The 15,809-nt window shown below is 45.8% G+C and overlaps 1 protein-coding gene across 24 annotated transcripts in view; it reads left to right on the plus strand.

Annotated features, from left to right (window-relative positions):
* The window catches only part of PCBP3 (poly(rC) binding protein 3), a 94,930-nt gene that overhangs the window by 59,983 nt on the left and 19,138 nt on the right, over window positions 1-15,809 (plus strand). For 11 of the 24 annotated variants that reach the window (XM_048500701.1, XM_048500709.1, XM_048500542.1 and 8 more), the window contains 2 exons: window positions 6,598-6,639; window positions 15,578-15,656. In XM_048500701.1, coding sequence (XP_048356658.1) covers window positions 6,598-6,639; window positions 15,578-15,656 — 121 coding nt within the window. The remainder of the gene's footprint in view (window positions 1-6,597; window positions 6,640-15,577; window positions 15,657-15,809) is intronic. The other 13 variants (XM_048500557.1, XM_048500612.1, XM_048500595.1 and 10 more) reach the window with 2 other exon arrangements.

The raw sequence follows: 15,809 nt of genomic DNA on the forward strand, positions 1-15,809 counted from the left end.
TCCACTTACTGTGTGATGCACATTGGGAAAGCATCCACAGCTGACATTAGCTCAGCCTTCCAATGAATTGATTGGCCCATAATGTATAGAACACTTCTCTTTGAGCTCCTCAGTGTGCAGTGGGCTTGCAGAGGGGTCTCTTTATGTTTTTCTATTTACATGTGTGGAGGCGCTGCCAAAGGAGACTTTGTGCTAGAGCCCTGCTGGAGCCGATATTACCTCCCTCCCTTCCACTTCCTGCTGCTGCTGCTGCTGCTGCCAGAGGACAGAGAGGCGTGTTATTTCCAAGCACTCTCTAAAAAATAATATGATGAGATATCAATCCATTAACATGAAATGCAGAGATCAGTGTGTTTTGGCTAAGTCTGTGTGAGTGAACTCTTTTCTTTAACTTGAAGTAGCTGGCAACATGAAAGGGGAGGTGAGGGGGAAGGCATGGGCAGCAGTGCAAAGGAGAGGGAAGGCTGGCCATGGATGGAGGGAAGATCTCTAGGGCAAAGCTGTGCTCACTGGCAAATCTCCCCCCTGTGGTGGCAAAGCAAATTAAAAGTTGTGCTAAAAGTGGTCTTCCTTGCTATGGAAGAATGGAAAGTGAAAGCGAGACTCCAGGAAATAGGTCCGTACAAGAAACATTCGCCCCAACCACGCAGCAAGCACATTGTGTGTAATCAGCCATTGCGTACTATAATTCAGGATTTTCTTTTGTAAAAATCTGAGCAAATACTATCAAAACCAGCACCCTTTAGCAGACCTATATTTTATATCTCCAAAATCACGATGAATTATTTCCACAAAAAACAAAATGTGGAAGCACGTGAGCTAGACACGTGTCTTCACAGCAGGGTAAGAATGAGCAGCTGTTTGAAATGTATTTTTTACCAGTCGCCAAGAAATATCACAGGGGAAATGTGTGTTGTTCTGCTCAAATGCGGGTTGCCAGAGAGGGACACTGAGTCAGTCACACATCACTGATAGAGCATTCTCTATAGTCCTAAGCAGGGTCTTGCACATTTATTATCTTGGTCCTACAAATATGCTGAAGTTAAGAATGCTTTATAATCCTCAAAATTATCAGAGTTGAATTTTGAATGCTGCTGCTGTGCTTGTTACTGGTGATACCAAGGCATCCAATTTTTGATCGATGTTATATCTACAGCCTCTTTTGTCAAACAGCAACTGGGTAAAAGAGCTTTGGGTCCAGCTTTTGCTTTTCAAAAGGGAAAGTAAGACAGAAGGAACACTTTTCAACATCAGTGTGGAAAAAAAAGTTATCTCAAGTCAAGGTTTTATGGCTACCAATCTTGATCCTCTTTGATCTGAGATTGCAAATGTCTTAACAGTCCAGGTGCTCGGGAGCAACAGCCGCAGAAGGCCATTGCTTTCATATCCTGCATGTGAGCTCCCAAAGGCACCTGGTGGGCCACTGCGAGTAGCAGAGAGCTGGACTAGATGGACTCTGGTCTGATCCAGCTGGCTTGTTCTTATGTTCTTATGTTCTTAAGGAGGAGATGAGGGCTCCTTTTCCGTTAGTGTCCTCTAAAGCAGGGGTGTCCAACTCTGGCGCTTCAGATGTCCATGGACTACAATTCCCATCAGTCCCTGCTGGCATGGCCAATCTAAAGGTTTCTGATGTGACATGGAGAGCAATCATAGAGAGGCCTCTTAGCCAAGGCTGCTGTAGTTGGCCCTGATGTTCAGCAGAAAATGCACTCGCATCATAACAAAGCAGCAAACTACATTGCGAACATATTTTTTTTGCCGTCAGGTCACAGCTGATTTATGGCGACCCTGTAGGCAAGAGACGTTTAGAGGTGGCTTTCCATTGTCTGCCACTGCATCAGGCTCCTAGAATTCCTTGGAGGTCTACCATCCAAACGATTGCCAGGGCCAATGCTGAGAGTGCGTAACTGGCCCAAGGACACCCAGCAAGAGTGGGGATTCGAACCTCGGTTTTCCAGACACTATCTAACTACCAGCATGCCAATCAGTGAGGAAAGAGGAGAATCCATTTCATAAGCATAAGCATAAGCATTGTATTGTCATTGTGCACGCACAACAAAATTTACAGCAGCATTCCTCGATGCACACAATTTCAGACATACCCCATCCTCACTTTCCCCTTCCTCCACCCATCCCTACACAGCCCCAAACACATCAACACGAAGCAATGGAGTTTAGCATAGCCACAGCTCTAGAGTAGAAGCTGTCTCTAAGCCTCTTTGTCCTAGTTTTGATAGACCTGTATCATCTGCCGGATGGTAACAGTTCAAAAAGAGAGTGTGCTGGATGAGACGGGTCTCTCAGAATATTTTGGGCTTTCTTTAGGCTTCGGGAATTATAGAGTTCTTCCAAGGAGGGGAGAGGGCAGCCGATAATCCTCTGAGCAGTAGTGATCACCCTTTGGAGCGTCTTCCTATCTGCCACTGTGCAACTGGAGAACCATACACAGATGCAGTAGGTTAAGACACTCAGTAACAGCCAAAGGGGTTCCATCCCTCTTTTAAGCAGAACTGCAAACAATCCAGTGCCCTTTGGAATGGGATGGTTTTCACCATTTTTCTGCTACCCACGACTAGATTTTCATGTCTCAAAATCGATTTTCACGTTTCACAGTCGCCAATTTGGAACCAGTTGTGATCACTGGCTAAAAATTACAGAGCCTGGCATTAATTCTGTCATCCACCAAAAATGATACCAGTAAGCTTCTCCGAGGTCAGAAGCTAAGCTGAGTTGGCCCTGGTTCGTACTTGCATGGAGACCACTCAAGAAGACTGGGGTCGCCATGCAGAGGAAGACAGTGGCAAACCACCTCTGCTCCTCTCTTGTCTTGAAAACCCCTTTAGGAGTCTCAGTAAGGCCCTTTCCCCACTTACCTTAAACCCCGCGCTACTCTCCTCAAGTAGCACGGGGTCTCGGGGCACTCCCCACTACAGGGGCGGCGACAACGCAGCTGCCCTGACGCTGCCGCTCTCGCGCCCCCTCAGCACGCGGCATCCCTGGCGCTCCTCGAAACAGCACCCTCTGATGACCCCACGCAGAGCTTGGGGTCATGGGGACGCACGGGCGGGCGCCAGAGATGCCGCGTGCTGAGAGTAGCGCGCAGCAAAGGGCAGCAAAGGTAAGTGGGGAAACACCCTAATTTGCGGGGTGACTTAACGGCACATGATCATCATGTTTGATATCACAGCTGCCAGTTCTTTAGCTGGTTGTTGGCCTTTCCTTGCAATTGGAGCCTCATCCAGAGGCCTAGGAAGTTGTAATGTATCGGTGTAGTATTCGTGCGGATCCCAGCAGGACCACGTTCTGAATCTGACAGATGTTAATTCTGTCAATTTGAAGATGTTTCAAGTGCTGCCCTAGTGTTTTCAGAATGGTGCCCGAGGTGCCAGTGTGGTGGGGTAGTTAAGGTGTTGGACTAGGACAGTGGTGGCGAACCTTTGGCACTCCATATGTTATGGACTACAATTCCCATCAGCCCCTGCCAGCATGGCCAATTGGCCATGCTGGAAGGGGCTGATGGGAATTGTAGTCCATAACATCTGGAGTGCCAAAGGTTCGCCACCACAGGACTAGGATCTGGGAAACCCAGGTTCAAAATCCCACTCTGCCACTGAAGCCTGCTAGGTGACCTTGGGCTAGTGAGTCACACATTTGCAGCCTTGACCTTGGCAAGTATTTGGATGGGAGACCACCAAGGAATGACCTAGAGGCAGGCAATGGCAGACCATCTCTGAATGTCTCTTGCCATAAGTCAGCTGTGACTTGACAACAACGTCAATAAATTATAATTAGTTCACCATCTTAACTCATTTTTCCCCTGCTTGAATGCTAAACAAGAGCCTTTTGTAGACTTCAGGACAGGAGAGCATGCAAAGCAGTGTGATTTTAAAAAAAAAAAAGTTTAAAAAGACATTATTTGTGGTCCTTATTCATCCTATTTGTTTTTGCAGTTATTTTTTAAAAAATCTTTCTGCTCTCCTCCCAGTTTCCTATCCTTCATTTCAGGGCCCCTCACGTTGGCTCTGGGGTTGGCTCAACCCACAATATGGCCAGGCAAAGCAGAGAGCAGTGTAGGACTGCCTCTCTTTCTTCTTCTTTGCCACCCGCAGTGCCTCAGTCGGGTGCCCTGCCTGAGACCTATAAACACCAAGTCTCAGTGTAAGCTGGGAAACAGACCCAAATGACAGTGTTTCCGACAGGTATGATGAGGAGAAACAGGCCCATTTAAAAGTGGCGAGAAAAAGAAGTCGCGGTGGGTGTTTGAAAGTGAATATTTGGCAGAGTTTGCCTCCTCAGTTCCATTCAGCCTTCCTGAGGCGCCATCTTTGACCCTCATTTGGGGGTTTCCTGTATCATGGTTGTTTTATTTTGCACTCCAACCGTACTTTGTCAAGGTTTAGACATCTGTTTTCCTTTACTGTCTTTACTCTCCCTTAACAAATGGTTGTCCGTTTCGTAATCCCATGTATATTGCATTTGTCTTGAAGTCATTTTAATTGATGAGAAATGCTGTCCTACATAAATAAGGGTATTTCCATTTATAGCTCCTTCTATGGGTGTGTGGATTGTTTTCAATGTTTCAAAGGAAAAGAAAAACATTTTTGTAGTTCTCAGAACAGGAGAGGCATGCGGAGCAGTAAACATACCATAGATGAACAAGGTATCCCGTAAATAACGAACTGTCTTCATCTTGGGCTAGTCACAGCTTCTCGGAGCTCTCTCAGCCCCACCTACCTCACAGGGTGTTTGTTGTGAGGGGGGAAAGGCAAGGAGATTGTCAGCCCCTTTGAGTCTCCTGCAGGAGAGAAAGGGGGGATATAAATCCAACTCTTCTTCTTCTTCTTCTTCTTCTTCTTCTTCTTCTTCTTCTTCTTCTTCTTCTTCTTCTTCTTCTTCTTCTTCTTCTTCTTCTTCTTCTTCTTCTTCTTCTTCTTCTTCTTCTTCCGGTTACAGGGAGTGTAGCTCACCAATAAAAATTGGGGTTGAGCAGTTTTTTACCCATCTGAAGCTACATTTAACCATAAGAGGACACAAAATAAGTTAAAATAGTGGGAACTGTGCCATTGAGCGTATATGTCAGCAAATCACCTTTCAGCAGGTTGTGAGATCATTATTTCTTATTATCAGTGCTAGCGAAAGGAAACAACAGAACACACCCCTCAGCCACAGAAGCCTGCGGCACCCGACTGTGGTCTCGTATCAGGGAAGGAATTCTGCCTGTCGTTAAATTAGAATATTCGTGCCGTGCCTTTTTATTGGAAAATAAATGCAGTAAAATTTATGTAAAACAGTTGAAAATAGATAACACCTGTTAAAAAAACGCTGGCCACTGGGTGGGACAGGACGCAGGATTAAATCAGGAATGGCAGCCTCCAGGTGGCACTGGAATTAAAGCCCATCTCTAGACTACAGAGATCCATTTCACTGGAGAAAATGGCTGCTTTGGAGGGTGGACTGTGGCATTGTATCCACTGTCCCTGCCCTACCCTGGCATCATCCCCAAATCTCTAGTCGTTTTCCAACCTGGATCTGGTAACCCTACCCCCTATCTCCCCCAACAGTGGCCAGGGGGGAACTTGTGAACCAGATGTGTTTCCTCACTCCTACTGGGTGACCTTGGGCTAGTCAAAGTTCTTTGGACCTCTCTCAGCTCCATTTACCTCACAAAGTATCTGTTGTGGGGAGAGGAAGGGAAAGGAGCTTGTAAGCCGCCTTGAGTCTCCTTACAAGAGAGAAAGGTGGGATATAAATCCAAATTCTCCTCCTCCACCACCTCCTCCACCACCTCCTCCTCTTCTAGTAGGGGGAAAATAAATTAGCTTTGCAGATGTCCCTGGAATTGTAACAACAGAGGGGCTCCCTACAGGTTGTCAGAGGGCACTCAGTCATCATTTTAAACAGGCTACAGCTCTCAAATTGTCCAGTGGCCTAGGCCTTGCATTGTCACAGTTGTCTCAGGCAGAAACTCAACCACCTATATCCTACTACTGTTCCGCACAGTCTTGGGTCGCGCTCCACTGAGGCTGAGAAGGGGTAAGATACAAACCAGTATTTATCAAGAAGTGCTGAGGCTAAGCCCATGCGGGAAACGGTGAAGTACAAATCTAAAAATAAATAAATATATCATTCTTCGTGAAACCGGACTTCGTGAAACAATCTAAACGTGTGTGTAGCAGCTTGAAAATGAGTACTTGAGGCTGCCAATCACTCTTTCTTTATGACCTGCATTTGAAAAGCTTGCCAACCTCCAGGTCAGGCCTGGCGATCTCTTGGAATTGCAACTCACCAGCAAACAATAGAGATCTGCTCCCTGGACTAAAATGGCTGCTTTGGAGGGTGGATTCTCTGGCATTACATCCCATAAAAGTCCCACTCCTTTCCAAACACCAAATTCCCAAGGCCCCACCCCAAATCTCCAGCTACCCTGTAATGATAGATCGCTGTACTTGTTTGAATCAGACCTGCAAATACCAAAGTCAAAGGGGTCAGTGGGATTCTGAGAGAATGCCATTTCTTTGCTCCAGAGTAAGCAGTTACCCAAGGAGACCAACCAAGGCCCCATCCTGACGCTCTCTATTTTTTCTTTTTCTTTTGCAGGCCTATACAATTCAGGGACAGTATGCTATTCCACACCCAGATGTGAGTTGCCCTTTTGTATGTTGATATCTTATGTCACCTGCATGCTACTACTGTTGAATACTACTAATATTAATATTAGACCATAATATTAATACTATTTTGCTCAGAGTAATTGGCCAATTGTAGTCTTGGCAATGATCTTTTAACCTATTAGTGCTCAACTTTATTTCGCACCGAGGACTTGGCCTGTTGTCAAATTCTTTGTGTTCTTCTGTGCTATCCCTTTGCTAAGCTAAAACTTGGAAGTCTCTCTGGATAAATGTGCATTTTGTGCCTCACGGACTGGCTGTCGAAAATCTTTGCCCGCTTCTCCTCCCTCTTGAAACATAACTTGCAATCAGAGGCATCGCTTTAATGATACATGTGCTTATAGAGACACCCCTGGGTTTGTGTGCATGATGCGTTTCTTTCGGACTGCTTGCTAAGATGAATCTGCCAGTTGGTCTGTTGATGAGCAGATCCTCAGTCACAAGGGGGGAAGAAGTCAGATCCTGTGGACACCTTTGGAAGATTGACTCAGCATAATGAGTGCAGCCTAAAAAGGCCTGCCACAAAATAGCGGCCAGACTAGGCCGAGCCAGTCACAAAATGGCCGCCGCAGTTTACCTTCAGTCACACTGTGGTTCTGTGGTGGCATTTGCTGTTGAAGCAACAGTTTTAAATATCTGACCAGCCGGTCAAATCGCCAGTGGCTATCCAGAAGCCTTGCTGGGCCGAAGCCCCATCTGGGCCCACCCATTTTCTAAAAACACTTGGTGGCCATGTTGAGGACACTAGGCCTAGATATTATTGGAAGTGCTCTTGGGTGTGGATTAAAGGTTACCTTTCCTTTATTTTCTTACTCAGTTGGTCATCTGTCTATACCACATCAGCTGCAGTTGGAGACTCATGCTGAACACTTTACTAGTTCCAAAATCGCACCCACATCTAGAAAGCTAGCACAACAAGTACAAAAGGGTCTAGCCAAGCCTTCGCTATGACAGACTGGATTTTCAATAGACAAGGCTGTTTGCTTTATTTTGTGGAGGAGCACTTAGTCCCAGATGTTGTCATCTTAGTAGGAGTCCATTGGGCATGTTTATAGCAACATGGACGTAGAGGTCAGAAGATAAGAAAAGCCATGTTGGATCAACTGAGTGGTCCATCAAGTCTTGCATTTTGTTTCACACAGTGGCCAACCACATGCCGCAGGGAAGCTTGCGAGCGGGGAAGATGGAGTCAAATGTGGGGATAAAGACACTGGACAATGTTGTAACCCTAACCCTGGTATTGAGCTAGGGGTGTACATTCGACATAAGGCTACCCCAACACCAACAAAATCACAGGAATTATTCAGAACTGTAGAAGAGGGCACTGAGCTTGAGAAGGACCCTGTGTAAATCAAACCTCTATCATGACTATCGAGTTATGTTCACCTGCATCTGAAAGAAGTGAAAATAACGCCTGAGTACCTTTGTACTCAGAAAACATGTTTGAGAACTGCAAGAAGCACTTTTCAGAATTCTAGACACATTCTCTAGAGGCTCAGGTAGGCATGAGATAGGGTTGCCAACTCCGGCTTGGGAAAATCCTGGCGGTTCAGGGGCCAATGGCTGGAGAAAGCAAGGTTTGGAGGGGAAGAGCTCAGCCGGGACATGATGTCATAGAGTCCAACCTCTGAAGCTGCCATTTCTGCCGAGTAAACTGCTCTCTGTAGCTTGGAGATCTGTTATAATGCTGGGCCTCACCTGGAGGATAGTAACCCTAGCGTTGAGAGAGTCCCATGTTGTTTTAAAATCAGGGTTGAACACTCTTCCCACTGGCTTCTGTGCCAGTAGAATATTTGCATACAGGGCTAGCATGTACAAAGAGAATAATGGAGCGAATGCACAGGTCCTGCCTCCAGCTTGTAGCCTAGCATTCTGATCCCACCGCCAGAATATTCACCCAGTCATAAATACAGCGCCTTTGCAGGCTGTACATGTGTCAACTCTGCCCCCATCTTTGGCAAAGAATTACATACCTGATCACAGGGATGGAACTGGAGTAAGTACATTTCATAGGCCTTTTGTCGATAGTCGGTAAACATGTGTGGAGATGGATTTCTGGCTCCCCGAAGTAAGCAGAGCATACAAAGGCAAATTATGGTACAAATTGTGGTCTGTGTGCTGTGCTGAGAACAAACTTACACACAGAGCCTCTTTTGCAAACTAATGAGTCCTTTGTTGTAAGGAACACCATTTCTACATAGGACAGGGTAGAGCACAGGTGTCAAACTTGTGGCCCTCCAGATGTTATGGACTACAATTCCCATCATCCACTGCCAGCATCATGCTGGCAAGGGATGATGGGAACTGTAGTCCATAACGTCAGGAGGGCCGCGAGTTTGACACCTATGGGGTAGAGGTAGGTTCCTAAACTAGGCTACCTGGGATGGATAGAGATGCAGAATTCTTGTCCTGCATTCAGAGGCTTACGGGGGGGAAATGGCGCCCTGGGGCCCCCCACTGCCCGGTGCTCCCCACTCCCATACCCTTGTACCCACATGCCCCACTTACCTTAGCTGGCGGAGGAGGGCAGCAGCAGTCCCGGGCAGCATGGCAGGGCTGAGCTGAGGGGGCATGCAGTGGTCTCACGGCAGGTCCCAGCCTGCCATGGGCCGCCCCTTGGCCTGGCTCCACCAGGCTGATCCTTCAGCTGGCGGAGGCTGGGCCGGGAGTCTGCCACAGGCTGCCTTCCTCCACTGGCTGAAGGAGCAGCCTGGCAGGGCCGGGCTGAGGAATGGCTCCCGTGATTGAATGGGTGGTGCCTGGGGTCGGTTGACCCCCCATGTTCCTCTGGCAGATACGCCACTGCCTGCATTCATTGTGCCCAAGATGGGGAAGAGAGAGGTGTGGAGAGAGGAGGTGTGAAAGCAGAAGGAAGTTTTCCTGGAGAGCAGGGATCTACATGCCAAAGGGATACCATCAGAGCAATACAGGAAAGGATGGCCAGTGTCCTGACCTATCTCTGACTCTCCTGCAATCCCACTCTCAAGTTTGGAGTGAAGAGACAGCCAAAGTCCTTCACTTCCAACTTGTAAGAGAAGGTATGGCTGGTGTGCTAATTCTCGCTTCCCCTCCATACACGTTGAACATGCACAGAGTTACGATATTTCTGGGTTGGTGGAGGACAGTGCCTTTTCACTTCTGTAAGTGAACAAATACAAGGCATACACGACTATGTTTCCAGCACTAAGCCCCTTTGTGCTATTGTGGCCAATTTCACCTCCTCCTTACGCATGGAACTATTCTTTCATCAAGTTTCACAATTGTTTGCAAGTGGATTTTGCTATTCCGCACAGCTAAGTGCGGAAGGAGCCTAAGTGATAAAGAACTGTGTGTTTCTCACTTGATGGAAAAATAGTTCTATGCACAAGAAGGAGGTGAAACTGGCCACAATAGCACAAGCAGCAGACTGTTCACTGTTGTTCCCTCTTGATTTTACCCAAGATAGTGTAGATACCACCAGAGGTGACAAGAGCATGTGATACTTTTAGATATTTTAAAATATTTGATATTTTTTAAATAGTTAAGATCACAGAATCCACAAGCAAGCTTTCTACTTTTCCCATACCCCCATATAATACACCCTCCCCACATTTGGAGAGAAAATAATTTGTGATGTCACAGATACAGACCAGTAGGGGCCTTTGACCTTTATGCAGGCACTGATGATAGCAGTGGAAAGGGCTCATTGGGAAAGACTCATTCCTTGCCCCCAGCGATAAACTGTTCCTGCTTGGTTGCTGGAAAGTGAGATATTTGCGCAGGGTCGATTCCCCACTGGAAATTTAATATAGTTTAAACCAAGTTTTAAAATAAACTGCACCTTTTCATCAGGGTTTCAACCTCCCCACTGCCGATTTATTCTTCGAAGAAATGTAGGTCTACATCGGGTTCCGGAAATGCAGCACTCCCCACAACAAATTAATCTCCGTTTTTTGCCTCTCCCAATTGGCTGTCGTGCCATGTTTGGGCCGGTCCCTTCTTTCCCGCAAAAAAACGTGATCACGTCATGACGTGATCACATAATAACGTTAGATGTGTAAGCATGTCCACCCCTGCCTTTTGATTGAACCCAGGTGGGGAACCAATCTAGGGACATGACAATTTATATCCCACTAAAACATTCCCTTCTCACTGGACACAATGGTCGAATCCCCACTTCTGTCTTAGCCAGGTTTCAGAACACAAACTAACCAGGTTTGAGGGACAACCTCCCTGGTCGAATCCCCACTACCGTCTTAGCCAGGTTTCAGAACACACATGACCGTTAGTTTGTGTTCTGAAACCTGGCTAAGACGGTAGTGGGAATTCGACCAGGGAGGTCGTTCCTCAAACCTGGAACCAGCCCAGCTGTTCTGAAATTTAGATAATGATCGAAGTGGGGATTTGACCTAATAATATCTGGGCTTCCCTCTGAATTACGCCTCTGGAGATGCGGGACACGGATGCAGGCAAAACATTAGGAACAAGATCCACCAGACCACGGCCACACAGCCCGGAAAACTTACCACAACCAGTTGAATCTGGCCGTGAAAGCCTTCGACAATACGAGCATTCTATAGCCGGCGTAGCATGCTTTTATTAATGTATATACAATATGCAGTAAATATCCGGCGGGATAGCTTTAAAAAATGTAAACCGACGTTCTTTTCACAGTTTGATAATCAATAACTTTGCATATCAGCCAACTCTCAAACTTTCTGAGAAACGAAAGAAAGTCTGAGGTAATTCCCGAATCCACAGCTATGCCAGGTAAAATTTCTCCTCACATGTAAGCTTTTACTGATTTATCTACCAACTAAATTAAGAGATCCATTATCCTTTATTATACATACCTAGCTTTCCTCAGTGCATATATACCGATGGAACTTAAGTTTGTCTGTTTGCAAGAAGAGGCACATTTGCCTCAGTTTCTCAGTCTTCTTCTGCATTGCCATGTACTCTAAAATGGATTACTTGTGAACCATTATTACCAATCCAAGCAGAACCATAACATTTGGCAGCAAAGTTTCTTACATGCTACGGAATCAAAAAAATATGCAAATTTGGCCCATGAGAGGAAAAATGATCATTTTATCGATGGCCTCTACTGTATCACTACCCTATCTGGCTGTTTCAAAACATCTAAAATCCTCTATGTGGACAGTCACTGGTCGAATCCCCACTACCATCTTAGCCAGGTTTCTGAACACAAACTAACCAGGTTTGAGGGATGACCTCCCCGGTCGAATTCCCACTACCGTCTTAGCCAGGTTTCAGCACACAAACGACCTCAAACCTGGTTAGTTTGTGTTCTGAAACCTGGCTAAGACGGTAGTGGGGATTCAACCTTTGTGAGGAATGCCAACTCCATACCGAGACATTTCTGAAAATTTAGATAGTGGAGCCTTCGGAGACAAAGGTTTGGGAATCTGAGAGACCCCAGAGGGGAAAATGCTATAGAGTCCACTCAAATCAGCCATTTTTTCCCCTGAGGTACTGATTTCTGTAGATTGGAGATCAGTCGTGATTCCAGAAAATCTCCGTGTCCCACCTGGGGGTGAGCAACCCTAGTTCTTGCAGACATGACTGCATGAAAGTTGGGAAGTCTGGTCAGCCCCAATAATTTAACCAGTGGTAAATTGTACATCTGCAGCAAGGTGAAAAAATGGGTCAAGGTGGAAAATGGACACTCTTTCAATGGGAAGTGGCACTGGGGACTGATTTGAATGTGACACTAGGGAGGTGCAAAGACTAGTGAGGTGCAAAGACCATTCAGCTTTCTGTCTGGGGCTTCATTTACATTTGTGTCCGACATCTCCTTTAAACTGGACCTCTTCCAATCCAATCAGCTGTGCCTACTTCTCTAGCATTCCTGTCAAGTCTGGGTGTTATGCTGGTATATTAACTTCAGCCCTCAGAGCAGCTTTGCCTGGGTAGATACCCACTTTAAAAGAAGGAACAGGTGAGCTTTTTCACCTTACCTGTGTCCCATTCAAAGCAGGCCTGAAACCAGGTGGGTACAAGTGCATCAGTATGATTGAGCTCACAGTTTCAAAGCATCCGAACTGGACCTTAGACCCTGAGAGCTGGTTGCCAGAGCGGTCAGTTCTCTTACAGGGTTGTAATCCATGAGATTTCTGTGACTTTCTGGGAGCAGCAGTGGCGTAGTGGTTAAAAGCAGGTGTACTCTAATCTGGAGGAACCGGGTGTGATTCCCCGCTCTGCCACCTGAGCTGTGGGGGCTTATCTGGGGAATTCAGATTAGCCTGTACATTCCAACACAGGCCAGCTGGGTGACCTTGGGCTAGTCACAGTTCTTCTGAGCTCTCTCAGCCCCACCTACCTCACAAGGTGTTTGTTGTGAGGGGGGAAGGGTAAGGAGTTTGTAAGCCCCTTTGAGTCTCCTATAGGAGAGAAAGTGGGGATATAAATCCAACTCTTCTTCTTCTTCTACTGCTGAAAATATGCAGCATGGCATTCACCTCAGTCCCAAAGCTTCTTCTACTTGGAGAATTGATCTGAGCCTCTCAAGTCTTGTTCTTAATATACATTTTGCAGATGTTCATTTTCTTTTCTTCTAACATGATACCCCTTGCCCTGAATTAAATGTAATTGCCTTGGGGTTGTATTTTACCTATACTGTTTCAAATGTGTTTGTACGCTGCCCTGATCTTGGCTCTGGCCAGGGGGGGCAGAATATAAATATACACTTTTAAAAATGGACTGATGAATGAGTCACCGGTCAGGTTCCTCTTTCCCAAGCACTTGCTCACATTTTCTTCAAAGCCCCAGTACTAGTAAGCAAACGAACAAAAGATGATTTTTTCCACATCAGGAAACAGAGGCCCCTTCCGCACACGCAAAATAATGTGTTTTCAAACCACTTTCGAAACTGTTTGCAAGTTGATTTTGCTATTCCGCACAGCTTCAAAGAGCACTGAAAGTGGATTGTTCTGCATGTGCGGAATGAGCCAGAGAGCCAATGTGGTGCAGTGGTTAAGAGTCGTGGATTCTAATCTGGTAAACGGGATTTGTTTCCCCGCTTGTCCACGTGAAGCCTGCTGGGTGGGCTTGGACCAGTCACAGTTCTCTCAGAACTCTCTCAGCCCCACCTACCTCACAAGGTGTCTATTGTGGGGAGAGGAAGGGAAGCAGTTTGGAAGCCACTTTGAGACTCTGTATGGCTGGGAAAAGTTGTGAATAAATCCAAACACTTCAGGAAGGAAAAATAGTTCTAACTGGAACTGAGGGGAAAGGTAGGGGGTCTCACTTTGCATCTTGGAAATGAAGAGGTTCCGAGATCAAGCCAGGCGGTTCTTATTTATAAAAGCAAGATTAGCGCATTAACATCTGTTAGCATCTGTTCACACAGACCCCTTTCATGTGATCTTCTACTCTCTTGCCAAAACAAATTCCTGCCAAACATTGTGGTGCAGTCTTGAATTTTATAAAGGTGGTACAAATGTTGAGATATTAACAGAAATGAGGCAAATTGAACTGGGATGCCGTGCGAACAAATGCTAAATGACCTGATTTTCACATAGTTTTGTCGCATGTGACTTTAGGATGTAATGTGGTCAACTTTGAGTGCCAGTCCCAAGCAGAGTTACCCTTTCTAAATCCGTCTGTGGGCCTCGAATAGTGTAATCCTGCTTTGGATTGAACTGTTTAAATGAAAAATCTGGATAGGAATCCACGCCAGAGTTTCAAATAGCAACGTTGACAGCATTTTGTTTAGAATGTAAACTGGACTTGTAACTCTCTTTCAGTGCCTTTAAAATGTTTCTTTCACCGTTTTGCTTCTTCAACTGGACTTTCTTTGCATGCCGTCTGCTTCCGGTGATCAGTTTGCCAACTCTAATCACTGAGGGGGCTGCTCTGTTTCTCGAACTCCCCTCAACTTTCCTACCTGTCTTCAGTCCCTGGCTGTTCTGCCTGCCAGTGTTCCACCCTCACTATCGCCGATGTCAGATTTCCCTCCATCCCTTCCCTCAGACATGCTGCAGGAGCAAGAGATTTTCAAATATTTTTGCCCACAATTCCAATTACAAGCAGCCCCATCTTAGTTTTTTTTGTTTTTTTTTAATTTGGAGGGCTGGCCGTATAGACTTGAGATGCGTTCCTCTGGCTGATTTCTGTCGTTCTGTTCAGGTTTCAGCATGTAAACACTATCGATATTGCTCCTTCGGTCTACCTAAGAGAATTTTGAAAGGGACTTGTCGATTTCTTTTGATACTTCAATAACAATCAGAGATACAGCACAAAATGTATTTCCAAAATACAGGCCTCTTTACAGGGTCTTTGTAAAGGAGCGATTAAAATTTGCAAGCACAACAAGGGGTGAACAGGGTCTGAAATACACACCTATTTTGGCCAAGGCACACACTTGCCCCATAATTAGATAGATATTTATTACAGCCTTTTGTGCTATTTATTACGGCCTTTTGTGCTAATAATTGTGCTATTGAACAATTGTTTGAGCTCCCAAAATGTTTATCACCATGTAACTAGACACACGTTATTTGCCTGTGGCAACAGAGCTCCTCGGCCAGAGTAGCCAAACTGGACAGAAAAGGATAATTCTAAGGGCAGAATTTTATAGATTGATTGACTGACTGACATACCACATTCATACCACACCTTTCTCCCCAGTGGGGATCCAGTGTGGGTGGTTTACCTCATTTTTCCTCTCATCCCTGTCACGATTGAGACAACCCAAACTAGGCTTGTGTATTTCAGACCCTGCTCGAGCACAATTTGCCCCAAATGTGGGCCCGATTGTATTTACCCAGGCCAAGTCCTTCTGTTAAAGCTGTGTTCGCCATGTTCCCAAATGGCTTCCTGTCGTTGTTATTTTTTTGATTATAATTTTGTTCTTGTACTCTATAACAATAACCTTCTTAGTTCTAATGTCCCTCCTACCCCACCAGCAGTTGACCAAGCTCCACCAGTTGGCTATGCAGCAAACCCCCTTTACTCCCCTTGGACAGACCACCCCTGCTTTCCCTGGTACGTACCCAGATTCCCTTTATGGATTTCCTTCTCTTCTTACCTGTGCAGTTTCTCTCTTCTTTCTAAGCTCGTTTTGTTGAATGAAAAGGAAATAGAATATCTATATCTATATCTATATATTTAAACTGAAGTGGCAACTATCAGTGGGGG

This window comes from Sphaerodactylus townsendi, linkage group LG01 (assembly GCF_021028975.2).
Source record: "Sphaerodactylus townsendi isolate TG3544 linkage group LG01, MPM_Stown_v2.3, whole genome shotgun sequence".
NCBI classification, from domain to species: domain Eukaryota; kingdom Metazoa; phylum Chordata; class Lepidosauria; order Squamata; family Sphaerodactylidae; genus Sphaerodactylus; species Sphaerodactylus townsendi.